This window comes from Narcine bancroftii, chromosome 2, assembly GCF_036971445.1.
Source record: "Narcine bancroftii isolate sNarBan1 chromosome 2, sNarBan1.hap1, whole genome shotgun sequence".
In the NCBI taxonomy this organism is placed as follows: Eukaryota; Metazoa; Chordata; class Chondrichthyes; order Torpediniformes; family Narcinidae; genus Narcine; species Narcine bancroftii.
Genome location: NC_091470.1, coordinates 372,412,854 through 372,434,544, shown reverse-complemented (window position 1 = coordinate 372,434,544; position 21,691 = coordinate 372,412,854). Strand labels below are relative to the sequence as shown.

General features: G+C 41.5%; 1 protein-coding gene across 2 annotated transcripts in view; it reads left to right on the top strand.

Moving 5' to 3' along the window:
- Positions 1 to 10,621, top strand: part of LOC138755883 (ATP-binding cassette sub-family F member 2) — a 74,323-nt gene extending 63,702 nt beyond the window's left edge. Inside the window, exons 12-15 of one of the 2 annotated variants that reach the window (XM_069922640.1) lie at positions 729 to 857; positions 3,467 to 3,670; positions 7,552 to 7,718; positions 8,422 to 10,621. In XM_069922640.1, coding sequence (XP_069778741.1) covers positions 729 to 857; positions 3,467 to 3,670; positions 7,552 to 7,718; positions 8,422 to 8,503 — 582 coding nt within the window. In that variant the 3' untranslated portion in view covers positions 8,504 to 10,621. The remainder of the gene's footprint in view (positions 1 to 728; positions 858 to 3,466; positions 3,671 to 7,551; positions 7,719 to 8,421) is intronic. The other variant, XM_069922641.1, reaches the window with a different exon arrangement.
- Positions 10,622 to 21,691: the final 11,070 nt, after the last annotated feature.

The window sequence follows — 21,691 nt, the reverse complement described above, 5'->3', positions numbered from 1 at the left end:
TTCCCAGTACCCTTTCCCAGTACCCTTTCCCAGTACCCTTTCCCAGTACCCTTTCCCAGTACCCTTTCCCAGTACCCTTTCCCAGTACCCTTTCCCAGTACCCTTTCCCAGTACCCTTTCCCAGTACCCTTTCCCATTACCCTTTCCCATCCATGTACCTGTCCAAATTCTTCAATGTCAAAATTGAGTCCACACTTACCACTTCCAGCTGGCAGCTCATTTCATACTCCCACTGCTATACAGAGGATGAATTTGTTCCTAAACCTCTCCCCTTTCACCCTGAAGCCGTGTCCTCTGGTTTGTATCATGCCTAACCTCAGTGGAAAAAGCCTACTTCATACTTACTCTGTCAGTACCCATCGTAATTTTAAGTGCCTCTATCAAATCTCCCCTCATTCTTCTCCGCTCCAAGGAATAAAGTCCTAACTTGTTTAACCTTTCCCTGTAACTCGGTTCCTGAAGTCTGGGCAACATCCTAGTAAATCTTCTCTGCATTCCTTCTATCTGATTGATATTTTTCCTATCATATGTATCACACAAAATGCTTTCCACAATATCTCAGTAGAATAAGGCACAGTTCCATCTCAGTTTCACCCTTTGACTCCATAGATGTTTGACCCACTGAGTTCCTCCAGCAGTTTAGTTTTGTTACAAATTCCAGCATCTGGAGTTTCTTGTTTCACTTCCTGTTGGAGGTGTTCCTATAACAAGATCTGTCCATCTCCTAGCACTTGCAAGATCAATTGGACTTGGACCTCTCACCATTGGATTACATGATGAACTGTTATCCAGAAGTCAAGGAAAAAGAGGAGATGCGGAAAATCATTGGGCGCTATGGCCTCTCAGGGAAGCAGCAGGTATGTTTGTCTGTGGTTGAGTGAGCCCTGTGAGTGGGTGGGCAGTTGCCCTGTGCAGCACCTCTCTGTTTAGATTGTTTGCTCCACTCTGATTTCCTAAGCTGAAGGGTTTGGGCTGCAAACACCCACTCCCTTTGCCCCACGACCGGAGGACTACTAGCTGTTTCCACCGCCTTGCCTGTTGCGGTGGCCCTGGGCAGGACTGTGGAGAAGCTAAAATTGAAATCTGTTACCTTCCCTCAAAGTGAATAGTCATGGTCTGAATTGCTGGGTCTTCTCTTCCCTCTGTTGACAGTCACCAGCCTTTGAAAGTAAATTTTCCTGCTGAAAGCCCAAACTAGGTGGCCTGGACGTGTGTCAAAACGCCAGACAGCTGATTGCCTAAGCAGCTGCTGTACGGAGAACTGAGTCAGGGCAAGCACTCAGTCGGGGGCAGAAGAAACGTTACAAAGACTGCCTCAAAGCTTCCCTCAAAGGCCTGGGTGTCGACATCAACACGTGGGAGACCCTTGCCCTTGATTCTCCAGCTTGGCACAGCAAGGTCACCACAGGAACCCATGCAGCTGAAGTCAGGCGCATCATTGAGGCGCAACAAAAGTGTGCTGTGTGCAAGGCCCGAGCAGCATCCATTGCCACGACAGCTCCCACCCACTTGTGTCCTACATGTGAGCGGGCCTTCAGGGCCCGGATTGGCCTCAGCAGTCACCTCCGGACGCACAGTCACCAATCTCCAATTTGGCTTTGAAGCCATGGTCATCTTCGACTATGAAGGTTGAACAACAGCAACAACAAAGTTAATTTTTAAATTTAGACATACGGCACAGTGACAGGCTCTGTCAGCCCACAAACCTGTGCTACCCAATTAACTTACAACCCCATACATTTTGAAGGGTGGGAGGAAACCGGAGCCCCTGGGGAAAACTCACGCAGACATGGGGAGAACGTACAAACTCCCTACAGAGAGTGGGATTCAAACCCCGGTCCCGCTCACTTGTGCTGTGTCAACATTATGCTAACCTTGCCACCCTTTGGGGAGGAAATAGGGTTAGTTTGCTGGTTGAGATCTGTATCCTTGTAAAAGAAGTGACGTGGTGGGACATCTGCCTGCACTAGGATGCTACTCGCCAATGCTTCTCCCATTTAAATGTCTGTCTAAATGCCTCTTAAACAGTCATTCGATCTGATTCCACCACCTTCCTTGATCTCAGATCTCCTTTAAACCTGTGCCCACTTATTTTTCAGACATTTTTTCAGTGGAAAAAGATTCTTTTTGTGCCTCTTGTAATCTTGTATTGGCCTCTCCGAGCACTCCTCGGCCTCCTTAATACCAGGTTTTTAAAAAAGTGTCCAATCTCTCTCCCTTAAACTCTGCCAATCCAGCGAGCATCCTGGTGAATCTCCTCCGCACCCACTCCCACACAACCATCGATGAGTGGATGTTTATTTACGATCACATCACACTGTATCTTCGGTTACCACCAGCAGGGAGTGCAGAGAGGAATCCCGTGACTAGTTACTGGGCATTCTTTGGAAGGATGAGGGGAGATCTCTCAACCTCTTGCAGGGCTTAACTAAATTTTGGGAGGATTCCCCCACCCCCGACTCAGTAGTTGTTTCCCTGCTCCAAAGTTTGAAACAGGATGGAGAATTTCAGGCTGAAACGAGGCAATACCCACTGAGGGTGATCGTACATCTTTGGCATTCAATTCCCCAAATAGCTGTGAAAGCTTGATTTGTGTTTTCAATTGTTTTGGGTTAGATAATCTATTATATATTAATATGTCTTTAAAAGAGGGAGATTGTGGGGGTTTAATGTAGGTCACTTTGCAAACAGATACTTATATTTCACGTCTCATTTAAAATGCAAGAGCTTGATTGAAGCCAGTCATGCAGACACCAGTGGCTTTGCAAATGGCATCATGAAGAAAGCACGTCAGAGCCTCTATCCTCAGGAGTTTGCAGGGGTTTGGTATGACAGCAAATGTCTATAGAGTGTTGACTGGCTGCATTACGGTCTGGTGTGGAAACACCAATTACCCCTGGCGTAAATCCCTCCGAAAGGTAGTGGACACATCCCGGGACATTACCTGGAAACCCCCCCCCCAACTATCGAGAACATGTACAGGGAACGCTGCCATTGGAGAGCAGCAGCAATCGTCAAGGATCCACACCACGCAGCACATGCTCTGTTTTCATTGCTGCCATCAAGAAAGAGGTACAGGTGCCACCAGACTCACACAGGTTCAGGAACAGCTGCTCCCCCTCCACCATCAGACTCCTCAATGACAAATTCAATCAAGGGCTTGTTTTAACTTTTGCACTTTATTGATAATTTTTCTCTCTCTCTCTGTATTGCACAGTCAGTTTGTTTACATGTTGTTTGTGTACATTGAGTCAGTTTTTCTTTGCAATGCCAATAAGTGGTAATTCCGCCTCGCCAGCAGGCAAAAGTGTCTCAGGGTTGTGTGTGATGTCATGTCTGTCTCTGACAATAAATGTGAATCTGAGAATGGGGTGCTCTGGAGCTGATCCTGCTCTGATTGTGTCTGAATGAGTTCCATCCCTACAGACGTTGTGGGCCAGTTGCTGACCTTCACTTTGTGTTCCAGGTGAGCCCGATCCGGAACCTGTCAGATGGGCAGAGGTGTCGCGTGTGCTTTGCCTGGCTGGCTTGGCAGTCACCTCACATGCTGTTTCTTGATGAGCCCACGAACCATCTGGATATCGAGACCATCGATGCCCTTGCTGATGCAATCAACGAGTTTGAGGGTGGGATGATGCTGGTCAGTCATGACTTCAGGCTCATTCAGCAGGTTAGCACATTGTTTTTTGCTTTCTGTCCAAGGCTGATTCACAAGATCAGCTGTTGATTAGTATTTTTGTGCAGAGCTCCCCAATGAATGAATGTTCACCATCGTTACCTGGTGGCCTTCCCTGGCTGAGCAACATGTAGAGAGGTACGAATGAGAAAGAGTGCAATACTGGGTCTCCTTTTAGGGAACGAGGCAGGACAGGAGACAGAAGTAAGTGTAGGGGAACATTTTGGGACCAGTGATCTTAATGCCATTAGTTTCAAGATAATTATGGACAAGGACAAATCTGGGCCTTGGGTTGAGATTCTAAATTGGAGAAAGGCCAATTTTGAGGAAATGAGAAAGGATCTAGATTGGGACAGGTTGTTTACTGGCAATTAAGTGCTTTTGGTCAGTGAGAGACCTTCAGATTTTGAGAGTACAGCGTTTGTTCCTGTCAAGATTAAAGGCAAAGGGAACCTTGGTTTTTGAGGGATATTGGGGATCCAATTAAGAAGAGAGAGAGAGGTGTATAGTGGGTAAAGGCAACAAGAAGCAAATGAGGTAATTGAAGAGAAAAAAATTACAAGAAAAACTTCGAGGCCCAAAAGAAGACATGAGGTTGCTTTGGCAGACAAGGTGAAAAAAAAATCCTATAGGTTTCTACAGATATATTAAGAGCATATGGATAATAAGAGACAAAATTAGTCCTTGAAGATCAGAGTGGTCTGCTTTGTATGGAGCTAAAAGATTTTAAATAGATTTTTTGCATTGGTATTCACTCAGAAAACTGGCACAGAATCTAGGGAAGTGAAGCAAACAAGTAATTAAACCTATACAGACTAAAGAGGAAGTGCTTGCTGTCTTAAAGCAAATATGGGTGGATCAATCCCCAGGACCCGACAAGATATTCGTATGTGCCTTGAGGGAGGCTGGTGTAGAAATTGCAGGGGCTTTGGTAGAAATATTTAAAATCTCCTTGGCCACAGGTATGGGTGCCAGAGGATTGGAGGGTAGCTCACATTATTCGGTTGTTTAAAAATGGCTCTAAAAATAATCTTGGAAATTATAGGCTGGTGGGTGTGACAGTAGTGGGTAAATTATTGGAAGGTGTTCTCAGAGATCAGGTATTCAACTCTTTGGACAGACAGGTACTGACGTACAAGTCAACATGGGCTTTGTGTGTGGGTTACTTGTATTTTACCAATTTTGTGGACTTTTTTTTGAGGCCATTACCAGGAAAGTTGACGAAGGAAAGGCTGTCGTTGTTGTTAGCTTCGATTTTAGTGAGTCCATTGTCAAGGATGTTAGAAAGATATGGTGAGGTAGTAAACTGGATTCTATATTAGGTATATGGGAGAAGCCAAAGTTAGTGAGAGGTTTGCAACACAGAAGATGGCTGTTTGTCCCCCTTTTTTTCCCTTGGGCCCCAAATTGTTCCTTCAAATTTTATATTTTCCTTCAAGTCGCTTTTTTTTCTTGAACCATTCCTTGGCAGATTATTCCATGTTCCTAACAGGACTGAAAGAACTTTTCCAAGTCCCTGTTCTGAGTTTGGGATGGACTCTTTGCCCAGTGCTTCTCAATATTTTCCACTCACATCCCACCTCAAAGCATCCCTTAGGATGTCATAGGTGCTCTGTGGTTGGTAAGGAATGACTTGAGGGAAGAAAAGGATTGGGAGCCACTATCTTGGCCCCTTGTTATTCCAGTCTTGAAAGGGTGGCGACCTGAATTGACTCCATGGATGCCTGCCTGACCTGCTGAGGTCCCCAGCTTCTCCCATCAAACCTGGTGTCGACAGTGTTTGGTTTCTCTTGCTGTTCACCACTGACCACTTCAACCCACTTGGCAGAGCTTTCTGCTTCAATTACCTTTTTAAAAGCCACCTTCAATTGACTCTACTCTGTTTATAAATTATAAAATGTACCTGTAATCTCACATTTTAAAGCACCTCATCTACATATCGAGCTGATAACAAGCCCCAGAGCAAAGTAATCCTGCTGCTCCCATGTGAGATGCAGGTCAAGGCTGTAACCAAGGGTGAAATTACACTTAACATCTGTGTCATGGCAACATGATTATAAACATTGTCAATTTATTAACATTATGATATAAAATGTGCATTAAACATCAATAGCTCACATTAAAGTCTTAAAATATTAATTTTGTAACGGGTGCACAACGCGGTATTGCGAACTGCCACCGCCAGTTCACAGGCTTACCTGACACGTCGCGGGCTAGCAGTGCGGGGCGCCAAAGTACAGCGAGTGGATCAGATGAAGCCCCTGCCTAAAGGCGTGGGGCACTAATGGCTCATAGCTTTAAGCTGTTCACTAACGAGTTCATTAACAGGCAGGGAATAAAAGGTCTGCATTAAACCAGTCTTGAGTTGACTACCTTTGTATGTGTTTGCCTTTATTTAGTAGCATCTACCGTAGTAGCCGCTATAATCTTGCCAAAGATAACGAGTGCATGGTTCAGTGAAGGTCATCATTACCTTTATCCCTTGCATCAAGCACACAATGAAGGAACAACAACTATCTTGTCCTGATCCTCTGACTGCAGATGAGCCTCTGTACCTCCTCTCACCGTGTAGCTCTGAGCGAGCTGTTGGTGCCTTCGAGCTATGCTGTGATGTCGATCTAAAAAGCACGTTAGGTATCCAAACTTTTGGATCTCCTTGTAAGCTCTGTAAAGGCACCCAGACCATACTGCTACACTAACTAGCATCAAAAATCCTCTCATAACGTTTGATTCTCTAACAGCTGGCCAACCACCAGCCTACAGTGTTTGCCACCCCATTGGCTAGACTTGGTTTCAGTGGTAATTCTTCCTTGCTTGCAGGAAAAATAATATCAGTGTTGTCTGTGATGTCATGTATGTACTCTGACAATAAATCTGAAATCTGTATTGACTCGCCAAATTCAGTCATTCAAGCAGACGTCAGAACGTTAAAATGGTCTCTGCCAGCAGCGTGGACCACCCCAACCTCCGACCATTTCCTGATCTTCACGGATCTATCATCTCCACCATTTTCATAGGTCTGTCAACAATATAATCTTAACTCAGATGTTTCTAATTCCTAACCGTACCAAATGCCCAGAAGGCCCGTTCTTGCGAATTGAAAAGACTGCGAGACAAACTAATCCTTTGTCTGATTAAACCTTTTTAATATTCAATAATTACTAAAGGAATTCTGTCACACCTGCAGGAAAAAGATCTCAGGGTTGTATGTGATGTCATGTATTCAGACAATAAATCTGAAGTTGGATTTTATTTTCCTTTTTTAAATATTTTTATTCAGTTTAACATATAAACAAATACAACATTTTAAGGAAAACACATAATAAATTGTCTCAAATTAATACCAAGTACAAAATAAAATGGATGGAACTACATTGGACAGTTCCTTAATCCACATGAGAAACAATAATTTGTACTTTAAACTGCAACAGCCCTAAACCAGCTTCCTCGTGTAAAACCAAACTCCTTTCCAAGTACACAATACATTTTGTGAAATTGGGCATTAATGCGATGTGGACTTTGTGTGAACACCATATTATATACTTAGCAAAGCTATATGGGATACTGTAATGTACCTGTAAACTTACATGTAAGTAGGGATCAGTGTGGGGACCGACGCAGGGCAGTGGGATCAGTGTGGGGACCGACGCGGGGCAGTGGGATCAGTGTGGGGACCGATGCGGGGCAGTGGGAACAGTGTGGGGATACAGTATACAATTTCCTATAGCTAGCGATCGCTTTTTCTAAATTGCTGTGGACTTGCTCGTTGTAACTGAATAATTATGGAACCATGGGTGTATGTGTGGTCGGACGCTGTCCAAATGAATGTACAGTTCAGTGAAGGAAATATGATTTTCTGTATTCCTAATAAACAGCACATCTCCGTGGATCTCTTGTGCTTCCATTTCTGCGTCAGCCTCTCACGAGTGACTTCAAAAGCCTTACTGAAGTTCATGAAGACATCCACTGCCTACTCTCGTGAATCATCTTTGTTACTCAAGTTTCAGTCAGACGTGACTCCCCTCCACAAACCTCTCCAGATGTGAGCAGATCCCTATCCTTAAGAAATTTCAATAATTTCCCGATGACTGATATAAGCCTTGCCTGCCTTGACTCTCTTGCACTTAAATTTTACATTTAATTTTAAAAACAATTAGTCATACATCACAGTAACAGGCATATTTGGCCCATGAATTCCACGCTGTGTAAGAAGTTTATATTCCATGTCTATGTGGATTTTCAAAGAACATCCTGGGAATTGTACGTTGATTGCGTGCAATTTACCCCCTCCATAAATCTTCGTCCGCGAAGCCAAGCCAAAGAAAAAGAAGGATGGCATCGGTTCATAGACCAAGATGGCCTTTTACCATGCTGTACGTAGGTCTAAATTTACATTGAGTTGAAATTTAATTTAAAATTAGACGATGTATGCTTTTTCTTTAAAGACTAAATTTGCTATGTCCCTCGTCCCAAGATTTCTGAACCTTGCCTTTCTTCCTCAGTCCTGAACTCTGCCTAGATGACCCGTGAACTTTTCCCACATCAGTTGCGAACTTCAATAAGTTGCACATCAGGTGCGCTCTCCCAACTCCTGCCTGACACTAGTGGAGAAATGATGGAGGGAAGCCATAGTGAGCTGAGAGAAATGACTGAAACATTTTGGGTAGCTGTTTCCAGTGGGTGCTGGGTGGGAGAGTCTTGGTCTTCTTGGTGTTTGATGATCTGTCACTAACCTCTGGTTTCAGGTTGCTCATGAGATCTGGGTGTGTGAGAAGCAGACGATCAGGAAGTGGCAAGGAGGCATCCTGTCCTACAAGGAGCATTTGAAGTCGAAGATGGGTGACAACCCTCAGGGCAGCAAGAAGACTCCCAGTGCCTGAAGTATCAATGTTAAGAAAAGTTCTCTAAAAGTCACAGATCATCCTTTGAGCCCAGGGGCTTGACACAGCAGCGTGGGTGTGGCTGAGCTTTAGACAATCAAAATCCAGCACAGAAATTGCTGTTCTTTAGTTTCTGTAGTTCTCATCTGGACTGGGAGGGCTACGGTCTATTCTATCCTCCACTGGAGGGATGTGCAGACTTGGCGTGCACTGTCCGACTTGACCTTCATCTTGCTGCATTCTTGGAAAATCAACCCCTTGCCAAATGTTTTGAGCCATACTCCAGGACGTGCCCCTCATCACACTTTGGAAGGTTGAGTTGGTTTGTCCTTAAAACACTTTCCTAAATGAAGCCTGTGAACCAATTGCTTTTGACAGCGTGAAAGGTGGGGTGTCACGCATGAATGCTTTGGTCCCTGAGATCATCTGCCCTTATTGGGCAGGGTGCCCATTTTCTCAGAAAAGAAAGATTCCTTTGCTGTGACAGTTCTAACCACAGTCTTGTGATCGTGTCAGAGCCCTGGAGCTGTGCGTGCTCTGTTCCTCTCCCAGCTGTCAAGGTGGACGGTGGGGGTTGTGCATTTGCTGAAGTGAATGTCTGCGCTGTTGTATGGATACTGCAAAGTTTAGATTCACACTTCCACTTTGTGTAGCATCCCTCAGGAAAAAAAACCCACTGGTTTCTGGTGGCCAACTCCCATGCAAATCTCTCAACGTAATAATGGTTGAAGAAGTTGCACTGTCATGCTGCCTTTCCCTGCAGCCCAAGTGCTGGGCTCTTGAAAGTTTGAGAACCCCCCCCCCTCCCCCTATCAGGATGACATATAGGAAGGATTTGTTTCAAAAATCATAACCACCTCCCCTTGGAGTAATCTCGTTTCCTCGACTGTTCAAGGGAGGACACCTTCTTTGGAGATGAGAACCCACAAAGTTTAGTTGTGGGTTGTGCTCTGTTCCAGTTCTGGCCTGGAAGAGAAATACCAGTGCTGAGGTTTCCATTTAACCGTCCAGGAATCTGTTTCACATCCCCTCTAAACTTCTATGACAGAATTTGTTTAAAATATCCATTTGTATTTGGCACTGTGTGATCTCTGCCTTGGTATATCCCTCACTATAAAATGAAGGATTCTGGAAAAAGAGTGTTGAGGACTTCCACGATATTAACAACAGGGTGGTCCCTGTCAACCTGATTACTTGAACAATTCTATTGGATCTCAACAGATCTGTAGCTTCCCTTTTCTGCCAACCTGATGTCCACCACTACTCTGGTGTCCCTAACCCTAAATGTTTTCTTTGCAAAAGGCTTCTAATGTCCAGTGCACTCGAGGACAGAGGTGAAACTGGGGAGCCTTACTCTGGATGTAAAGCAGTAATGAACAATAACATGCTCCCTTTCCTCCCTGACACCCCAAGAAAAATTCTGATCCAATAACACATTTGTTGTAGATAAATTATTGTCCTACCGGGACCCCCTCAAGATGACATGTAGCTTTTGAAGGATTTGTTTCAAAAATCATAACCTCCTGTCCTTGGAGTAATGTCGCTTCCTCAACTGTCCAAGGGAGATGAGAGCAGATTCAATGCTTTTCATCATTTGTCAGGTGTTGTGGATCTTGGTTAGTTCCCTCCCTCCTCTCCCCTCTTCCCCATGCTCTTCATTCAATTTTTTTTAAAGCAAACTTTGACGTGGGACCCTCACACTCGATTTAACTCTGACCAGGAGTAGTAGGATGTCCTTTCCCACAAATAACCTTCAAATACTGCTCCCTCGTGTTGATAAGCCTGGCCCCTCCAGTACTCCAGCCTAATGCTACATAACGTAATGCTTTCTCCAGCAACGATTGGTTTGGAAGGAGTTTCCAGATAGGTATTGCTCACGAGGTCGATGTGGCATCCGCGGGACTCTTTGTGGATTGTGATGTTTGCAGGAATGATCCTTTCTTGTTTTAAAATGCATTGAACATCTTTATCCCTTGCAGTAAAAGCACCTGATTATCTGGAGACAGTGATTGCAGATTGATTCCAATGTTATATTTTAGGGAAAAATAAAGTTCACTGGAGAATGCTCCTGCTGTGGTGCAACTTTTTTTTAAATGTTGTAATGGATAAATATTGGGAGGAATTTGGTAAGATAGTAGGTTACAGACATCTTAAAACAGATCTTGTGTGAAAGACTGAAGAATTTCAATAACATTGCAGGATCTCTGGAGAAAGTGATGCACGTTTCACAATTAGGTGCTAATGAAAAGACCATTGTTTTGGAGGAGACAAATTGGCTACAAGTACCTTTCAGCAAAGTGCTCACAGAAAGGTCACTCCTGGGTTTTGTTGATCCAAGACAACATCTTGACCAAGGAGAAGATCTCCTGTTGTTTGCTGAAGAAGGTGGGGGTTTTTGCAAGTGAGAGAGTCACATGGGCTTTCTGGCAGTCTCAGGTGGAGAGAGAGAGAGAGAAGAAAAGTTCAACAAACTCTCTCAGCTCGTGTGGGTGACACTGAAAGCAGCTGAACAGGGCAAGCCAGGAAGCCGGTTGAAACTGATGAAAAGCTCCAGAGCGGTGGATGGCTGGAAGTGCTATCTGCTTGATGGTTCTCTTGGAACAAGTGGAAGAGAAAGGAATTCTGTGATAGCCTGAAGAAAGAGGTTACCATCTGAAAAACCCTGATGGGGCAAGTTCCATCAGCGGGACATTGAGGTGACTAATGGTGGTACCTCAGTTGTGGAAATCCTGGAACAACAAATCTCTCTGCAAACCCTACAAGAACTTCCTGAGCGGTAAATATTTACCTTTTAAGCACCAAAGCCTGGTGAAGATTCATAAATGTTAAATTCTGTGCACGGTATAAGAATTGCCTGATACCGGTGAACTTGGAGAAGTGAGATTGGACTGTAAATTAAATTACTTTTATGAACTTATACACACATTACATACATGTGCGCTTAGAATTAGAAGGGGGTTAATTTGGGTTAGTTAAGTATAGAGATAAGTTAAAGTTTGATTCTGTTTTCATGTTTAAAGTTGATTAAAAATAACTTTTTGTTTTAAAAAACACGTCTTGATGAATGTCTTGCTGCTGGGTTTTGGGGTCCTTTGGGCTCGTAACAATGTGCTTAAGGAATTTGCAGCCTGCAGGGCCCTGAGCACCAAATCCATCTGATAGAAGATTCCTAGTTGAAAAGTCTGAAGGGTTTTACTCCCCTGCATTAGCCTTTCCCTGATATTTTTTTTAATTCAAATGATCTTGCCTGCCACAACATTGTTGCTGGGTCAATAGAGGTCCTAACCAAAGCAAGAAACCAAAACCATGAAAGACTGGGGAGCTTCGGGGATAAAGATCTTGGGGCTTCCGCTTCATCTCAGGGTATAGCCTGGAATGGGCCAGTGGTGGTCCTGAGGGCGCAGGCATTCTTGAACACGTAGCGAGTGGAGCAGCTGTGTTGAGGCAGTTGTAATTAAAATAGGGGTCAGGAAAGCGGTAGACATGAGTTTGAGTGAAGTCAGTAGTTCAGAATGACAAGCAGTCAAAGATTAGGCCCCTGATGTTTTGCAACAAATCAACAAGTTTTTTTTTCCCCTGGGGCAGGTGCAGAAGAGGTGAGAGCTGAAAGGCAAATGATTAATACAAGGAAGCAAGTTGGGTTGGCTGGCAGGATCTGGGATGTTTGAGCACAGACCTCAGGCAAGACAGTGAGTAGGTTGGTGGGGAATGAGTATGGCATCTACCAAACAGAAATAGGTAGCTGCCACGGAAAAAGACCCACTAAGACCAGAGCTAGATCCGTCATCAGTCAAAAGGTGGAGCAGTTTTACACACTTGCTCAGCTCTGATCCCCAGAACCTTTGAAATTTTGAACGCTATTGTTGATGGTGACATTGAGTATAGAGTGACTGTTCACATGCCCGGAAGCAAGGATGTTAGAAATGTCGTCGTTCTTTGGATGGGAGAGAATGGTGGAACGAGATGGGATGCTTGGAGCTGGAGCATATCACGGTCGTGCTCAGTAGATGCGTGGGAAATGGTGCAGTAGGTCAACTAATCAATGGCCACCAGCCGTGTGTCTCACAGCCCTGCCGTGAGCCCTTTAAGCTGAGAACTGCTATAGCCTTGAGCTGTAATGAGCAGATGCCACTTCTAGTTGGCAATCTGCTGCTTGCAATTATCCTCGTGCTAAAAGAAAATCCCTGACAAACCCATTCTCGGCAAGATGGCAGTGCACCTCAGCATATCAGTTGTGACAACACTACTAATTCGTAAATTATCCCTGGCAACCCTAAGAGTCGTCCTTGAATAGTTTGGGCGGAGTGGTAATTGAAAGGGGAGGTGAAATAAAGGTTTGGATCTTGGTTTAAATCTATTCAATGACCTGATTCTTGATCAGATGGATCACAAGAAATGAAAATGGGGCCACTAAAGGATAAAGGAGGCAACATGTGTTGGAGCCGTTTGTGGAGATTCTAAATGAATACTTTGCGTCAGTCTTGTTAGGTAAAAACATCATGAGCTGGGAATGAAGAAGGAGTCACCCAGTGCTGGGCCGTAACAAGATGCAGTTGTGACCTTGTACTCTCAAGATAAGAGTGGTAATGACAAATTGATGTGCAGGAAACTAGCAGAGAAGGATAGCAACAGTTTATTCATTGGACAATGTCATGGTATGATAATTTACTAAGTACGTATCCTGAGGTATAAAAAAACACCCCTTGCTGATAACGGCAGAATGCGCCTTCTCCAACTAACACTGTTAGTTGCAAGTGTTACAATCTGGTAATAAAGAACAAAGAACCTTGATTTCGACTCAGTCTGGTGTCTGACTCACTCATTCATGAACAAAGCAGACCTAACAGTCTTCACAAGGGAACATTGATCAGCGTGAGGTCGAAATAGAACAGGCCTGTATACTGGACAATGTAAAGATAAAGGTACCATTATTGTCATGTAACAGTACAATTAGAATGTAGCATGCCATAAGGCAGGCAGAGAGTTGCCACCTTACCAGTGCCCCTCATTGTGGAGACTAAGGAACAGGATCTTCTTAAAAACGTCAAGAATGACGTCCCCAGGGTCAGACATGATATACCCAAGGCTGCTGTGGGCAGTGAGGGAAGAGAGAACTGGGGCAATAGCTATGATCTTTGAATCCTCTTTGGCTGCAGGGGAGGTGTCAGAGGATTGGAGAATGATAAATGTAGTCCCCTTGTTTAAAAAAGGTCATGGGAAATCCAGGAACTCCAGACCAGTGAGTAATGAGAGGATTCTTAAGGATAGGATTTGAGTATTTGGAGAAGTCCAGTAGTCAAGGATAGTCAGCAGGGCTTTGTGAAGGGAAGGTCATGCCTCATGAGTCTAATTGAGTTTTCTTTAAGGAGGTAACAAAAGAAATTGAGGGTCGGGTGGTAGATGTGTTCTTATATGGATTTTTAGCAAGGCATTTGACAAGGTCCCCCATGAGAGACTCATCCAGAAAGTCATGAGGCCCGGGATCAGTGGAACCTTGGCCATGTGGATAAAAAATTGTCTTGTAGGAAGAAAGCAGAGAGTAGAAGTGGAAGGAAATTATTCTGCCTGGAGGTCAGTGAATAGTGGAGTGTCGCAGGGATCTGTTCTGGGACCCCCTGCTCTTTGATTTGTATAAATGACCTGGATGAAGAGGCGGAAGATGGGTCAGTAAGTTTGAAGATGACATGAAGTTTGGAGGAGTTCTAGATGGAACTGAAAGTTATCGAAGGTTACATGAGGATATAGACAGGATGCAGAGTTGGGGAGAAAATTCACAGATGGAGTTCAACCCAGATAAATGTGAGATGATGCATTTTGGAAGGACAAACCAGATCCCTGAGTACAGGGTTTATGATTGTTTACTGAAGAGTGTGGATGAACAGAGGAACCTTGGGGTCCTTAGGCAGTGCTGCCCACTGTCCCCAGCATTGTTTATATTAGTTTTTGAACCGCTGGCAGAAGCCATCCGACAGGATCCAGAAATAAAGGAGTTCAAAGTGGACCAGGAAGAGCACAAAATCAATTTATTGGTGGATGATGTGCCAGTATATTTGACTGACCCGGGGGGAACGTTGGCCAGGCTGAAGATCACACTGGAAGATTATGGCAAGATCTCTGGGAAAAGATAAATTTGGATAAAAGTGAAATCATGCCCTTGACAAAGGGGTTTACAAACAGATCAGCAAGGGTTTAAATGGCTGCAAGAGGGCATCAAATATTTGGGGATAAAAGTGGATAAGAATTTACATAATTTATACAAACACAATTATCTCTCTTTGCTCTGGAAGATTGAGGAGGACCTTGGTAGATGGAGAATCCTGCCCATAACTTTGGTGGGCAGGGTTAACTGTATTAAAATTAAAGTGATGACAAGACTACAATATCTATTTCAGTCCTTGCCCATCCCATTGCCCCAGTGCTTCATTAAGATGCTCAGTGGATGAGTCAAGAAATTCTTGTGGAACGGTAAGGTGGCTAGGGTCTCTATGGAAAAATTAACTTGGGTTACAATTGGGAGCTCTGAAATTACCAGTCTTTTAAAAAAAATACAATTGGGCAGCCCGTTTATCACTTCTCTCTCTGATGGAGGTGGTACCTCCCTCCTGTGCACAAATTGGACTGCACACTGTAGGAGAAAAGATAGCAAGAGAGTTCATATATAAGTCGGACACTAATTGATATCAAGGGAAACAGAACCCCCCCCCCCCCCCATATTAAAACATGCAATTCAGACATGGCAAAAAAAATCAATGTATTGGGCAAAAGATGGGGATGTCTGCTAAAGCGTCCTTGTCCCAGAACACATGAATCTGGCTAATAAGATCCTGGACACCTGGTGATCAGGTGTATCGAAGATTGTTATGAATGAGGGTGGCTCATGTTATTCAAACAGCTGAGGAATAAGTATGATTTGTTGAACAAAACCTTCTGGTATCTTCAGTTAAGATCTTTCTTAAGGGATAACTTGGTGCCGACTATGGCCCTACCCATATGTAGAGATTCTAATTCAAAAGGGAATACGCATAAGCTTATTTTTATGATGTATCTCCTGTTCCAACGTGAGGGCCTGAAGCCGGGCTTACATAAGGCAAGGGAAAGATGGGAGTTGGACCTGGGCACAACAATCCATGAACAGTGCTGGTCAGACCTGTAATGGGACAGTATGACAGCATTTATTTTTTTTTAATTTTTTTTTATTTTTCACACTATAAACCATATTGACCAAGATACATACAGACATTTTTCTTCTTAAATATATAGTGTCGTTTTCTCCCCCTTCCCCCCCCTCCCTCCCTCATTCCCCTCCCCATTTATTTGAAGTTCAATCTGTAAGATACATTAAACCCATTAAACAATGTTGTCACTTAATAAAATAAACAAGAAATTTTACTGAGTCAGTTCTTTTCGTTGTCTTCTCCTTCTGTCATTTTAAGTGATGGAAGTCCACAGTAGGATTTCTCTATTGTGTTTCATGTATGGCTCCCATATTTGTTCAAATATTATAATATTATTTCTTAAATTATGTTATTTTTTTTCTAATTTAATACATTTATTCATTTCTATATACCATTTTTGTATTCTAAAAGTTATCTTCTAATTTCCAGGCTGACATAATACATTTTTTTTGCTACAGCTAGGGCTATCCTAACAAATCTTTTTTGTGCTCCATCCAAATCAAGTCCAAATTCTTTGTTTTTTATATTACTTAGGAGAAAGATCTCTGGGTTTTTTGGTATATTGCTTTTTGTGATTTTATTTCATATCCATTTATTTAACTTTTGAGGTGTAATGTATAGCCTGTGTATCCAGTTATATTGTATCATGTGTAACCTCGTGTTTATTGTATTTCTCAGAGTTCCGGAGCATAACTTCTCCCATGTTTCCTTCTTTATCTTTATGTTTAGATCTTGTTCCCATTTTTGTTTAGGTTTACCGTTTGTTTCCTCATTCTCCTTTTCTTGCAGTTTGATGTACATGTTTGTTACAAACTTTTTAATTATCATTGTGTCTGTAATCACATATTCAAAATTTGGTAACCTCAGACAGTTTCCCAATTTGTCCTACAAGTAGGTTTTCAGTTGGTAGTATGCCAACACTGTATCGTGAGTTATATTATATTTATCCTTCATTTGTTCAAAGGATAATAATTTATTTCCCGAAAAACAATTTTCTATTCTTTTGATCCCTTTTCTCTCCCATTCTCTAAAGGAAAGGTTATCTATTGTGAAAGGGTTTAGCTGATTTTGCGTTTTGGTAGTTGGTAATTTGTTTTATTCCTTTCTACATGAATCTTCTTTCAAATGTTGAACAGATGATGCAATACCGGTGAATTCCTACGTTGCACCAATTTTTCACCCCATTTATATAGTATATGTTCTGGTATCTTCTCCCCTATTTTATCTAGTTCTAATCTGGTCCAATCTGGTTTTTCCCTTGTTTGATAAAAATCTGATAGGTATCTTAATTGTGCGGCTCTATAATAATTTTTAAAGTTTGGTAGTTGTAAGCCTCCTTGTTTGTACCATTCTGTTAATTTATCTAGTGCTATCCTCAGTTTCCCCCCTTTCCATAAGAATTTCCTTATTATTTTCTTTAACTCCTTGAAGAATTTCTCTGTTAGATGTATTGGTAATGTCTGAAATAGGTATTGTATCCTTGGGAAAATATTCATTTTAATACAGTTTATCCTTCCTATCAGTGTTAGTGGTAAGTCTTTCCAATGCTCTAAGTCGACTTGGAATTGTTTCATTAATGGATGGTAATTGAGTTTGTATAGATGGCTGAGGTTTTTATTTAGTTGTATACCTAGGTATCGCATTGCTTGTGTTTGCCATCTAAATGGCGATTCTTTCTTAAACTTTGTGAAATCCGCATTATTCATTGGCATTGCTTCACTTTTATTTGCGTTGATCTTGTACCCCGATACTTCTCCATATTCCTTCAATTTCCTATGTAATCCTTTTATTGATATTTCTGGTTCTGCTAAGTATATTATAACGTCATCTGCAAATAGACTGATTTTATATTCCTTCTCTTTTATTTTTATCCCTCTTATTTTATTTTCTGTTCTTATCAGTTCTGCTAGTGGTTCTATAGCTAACGCGAACAGTGAGGGAGATAGTGGACATCCCTGCCTTGTTGATCTGTTTAAGTTAAATTGTTTTGATATATATCCATTTACTATCACTTTCACCAATGGCCCCTTATGTAATGCTTTAATCCAATTAATATATTTCTCTGGTAGGCTGAATTTTTGTAGTACTTTGAATAAATAATTCCATTTTACTCTGTCAAAGGCCTTCTCTGCATCTAAAGCAACCGCTACTGTTTGGAGTTTTATTTCCTTCTACTGCATGAATTAAGTTAATAAATTTACAAATATTGTCTGTTGTTTGTCTTTTTTTAATAAATCCAGTTTGGTCTAGATTTACTATTTTTGGTACATAGTCGGCCAATCTGTTTGCTAATAGTTTAGCTATTATCTTATAATCTGTGTTAAGTAGAGATATTGGTCTATATGACGCTGGTGTTAGTGGATTTTTCCCTGCCTTTGGTATTACTGTAATTATTGCTGTTTTGCATGAATCTGGTATGCTTTGTGTTTTATCAATCTGGTTGATTACTTCCAGGAGGGGAGGAATTCTTCTTTGGCTTGGCTTCGCGGACGAAGATTTATGGAGGGGGTAAAAGTCCACGTCAGCTGCAGGCTCGTTTGTGGCTGACAAGTCCGATGCGGGACAGGCAGACACGGTTGCAGTGGCTGCAGGGGAAAATTGGTTGGTTGGGGTTGGGTGTTGGGTTTTTCCTCCTTTGCCTTTTGTCAGTGAGGTGGGCTCTGCGGTCTTCTTCAAAGGAGGTTGGTGCCCGCCAAACTGTGAGGCGCCAAGATGCACAGTTTGAGGCGATATCAGCCCACTGGCGGTGGTCAATGGGGAGGAATTAATAAGTCTTTAAATGTTGTGTAGAATTCTATTGGGAATCCATCCTCTCCTGGTGTTTTATTGTTCAGTAGTTTTTTAATATCTCCTGTAATTCTTCTATTTCAAATGGTTTTATTAATTTGCTGCTCTGTTTGTAATTTTGGTAGTTCAGTTTTAGTTAGAAATTCATCTATTTTGTCTTCTTTCCCTTTGTTTTCAGTTTGATATAGTTGCTCGTAGAATTCCCTGAAGTTTTCATTGATCTCCGTTGGATTATATGTCCTTTTTCCTTGATGTCAATACCATTTTCTTAGCTTGTTCTGTCTTAAGCTGCCACGCTAGAATTTTGTGCATTTTTCCCCGAGTTCATAATATTTCTGTTTTGTCTTCATTATGTTCTTCTCCACCTTATATGTTTGCAGTGTTTCATATTTTATTTTTTTATCTGCCAATTCTCTTCTTTTAGTTGTATCTTCCTTCATTGCTAATTCTTTTTCTATATTTACTATTTCCCTTTCCAACTGCTCTGTTTCCTGATTATAGTCCTTCTTCATCTTAGTTACATAATTTATTATTTGCCCTCTGATGAACGCTTTCATTGCATCCCATAGTATAAACTTATCTTTCACTGATTCCGTATTTATTTCAAATTACATTTTAATTTGTCGTTCAATGAATTCTCTAAAATCCTGTCTTTTAAGTAGCATGGAGTTTAATCTCCATCTATACATTCTTGGTGGGATGTCCTCTAGCTCTATTGCCAATAACAGGGGTGAGTGGTCCGATAATAGTCTAGCTTTATTCCGTTTTCCTAACTCTCCCTTGAATGTGGGCTGATAACAGGAATAGGTCTATCCTTGAGTATGTTTTATGTCTGCCCGAAAAATATGAATATTCCTTTTCCATTAGGTGTTCTTTCCTCCATATATCCAAAAGTTGCATTTCATGCATCAATTTAATTATAAATTTGGTTACTTTGTTCTTTCTGTTAGTTTTTTTCCCAGTTTTATCCATGTTTGAGTCCAAATTAAGGTTAAAATCCCCTCCTATTCGTATGTTCCCTTGCGTATCTGCTATCTTCAAAAAGATATCTTGCATAAATTTTTGATCTTCTTCATTAGGTGAATATACATTGAGTAAATTCCAAAATTCTGAATATATCTGACATTTTATCATTACATATCTCCCTGCTGGATCTATTATTTCCTCTTCTATTTTGATTGGTACATTTTTATTGATTAATAGAGCTACTCCTCTGGCTTTTGAATTATATGACGCTGCTGTTACATGTCCTATCCAATCTCTCTTTAATTTCTTGTGTTCTACTTCAGTTAGATGTGTTTCTTGTACGAATGCTATATCAATTTTTTCTTTTTTCAGGAAATTTAACAGTTTTTTTCTTTTGATTTGGTTATGTATTCCATTAATATTTAAAGTCATATAGTTCAACGTAGCCATTTCATACTTTGTTTATCTTTCCTTTCTGTTTCCTCATCACCACCTTCCCTTCTTATCCATTTCTGCTTTCATTTTTTGAACACATTATAAGACAACATTTCTAAAACATAAAATATTTCCACTATTCTCCTATCTAAAATTCCTTTCACCCCAATAGTCCCTCCCCTTTCTGAGTTGCCCTTTGTCCCTTGTCGGGCAACCACATCTCCCCTCTCCATTTGGATTTGCGAATCCGCTCGCAAGCGTCAACTGATTTTGCAGTGACTGTTATTCTTCCCCACCCAGCCCCCCCCCCAGAAAAGATTTTAATCTTCATATATAACAAAGGTCACTCTCTTAATTCGCTCCTTACTTCCTTTCTTCCCTTTCTTTCCCTTCTTAGTTCTTACCTATAGTCTATTTTTATATATACACACACACATATATATATATATATATATATACATACACACATATACATACATACATACATATATATATATATATATATATACCTACATACACACATACATATAGTTTGTTGTCATTTTTGTTCTCGTAACATGTCTTCATCTCTCTGTCTGTTTTGTAGTTGTTCTGCAAATTTTCGTGCTTTTTCCGGATCCGAGAATAGTTTGCTTTGCTGCCCCGGAATAACTATTTTAAGTATCGCTGGGTATTTTAACATGAATTTATAACCTTTTTTCCATAGGGTCGTTTTTGCTGCATTGAACTCCTTCCTCTTCTTCAGGAGTTCAAAACTTATATCTGAATAGAAAAAAAAATTTTGACCCTTGTATTCCAGTGGTTTTTTGTCTTCTCTTATTTTCCTCATTGCTTTCTCCAATATATTTTCTCTTGTTGTATATCTTAAGAATTTTACTGAAATGGATCTTGGTTTTTGTTGTGGTTGTGGTTTCGGGGCTAATGTTCTATGTGCCCTTTCTATTTCCATTTCTTCCTGTAATTCTGGTCTTCCTAGGACCCTGGGGATTCATTCTTTTATAAATTCTCTCATATTCTTGCCTTCTTCATCTTCCTTAAGGCCCACTATCTTTATATTGTTTCTTCGATTATAATTTTCCATTATATTTATCTTCTGAGCTAACAGCTCCTGTGTCTCTTTAACTCTTTTATCAGATTCTTCTAATTTCTTTTTTAAGTCATCTACCTCCATTTCTACGGCTGTTTCTCGTTCTTCCACCTTGTCTACTCTTTTTCCTATATCTGACATGATCATCTCTAATCTATTCATTTTTTCTTCTGTACTTTTTATTCTTTTTATTTCACTGAATTCTTGTGACTGCCATTCATTTACTGTTTCCATATATTCTTTAAAAAATATATCCATGTACTTGCCCTTCCCTTCATCTTCCATTTCTCTGTGTTCTCCCTCCTCTTCTTCTGAGTCCACTCCAGGATCTGTGTCCTTTCCCTCTGTCTCTTCTGGTTTTCTTGTTGGGTTGTTTGTTTTATTTTGTTGGGTATTTTTGGTCTTCTTATTTTTATTAGAAGTGTCTTGGTGTTGGTCTTCTTCCTCTGGGTTGGTCATCTGTTGTTTCTTTGATTTCTTATTTTTATTCTCTTCCTTCTTGCTCTCGTTATTTTCTGTGTTTTTCTCTTGGTGTTGTGTTGTAGTTTTCTGTTTCAGCTGTGGAGATCGACTCCTCAGCTGGTCCCCCCTCCCATCAGTATTATTTTTGTCTTGTGCATCGCGCATGCGCGAATCCTCGCGCATGCGCGGTTGTGCACTTTTGTTTGGCTCCGTGAGTTCGGGG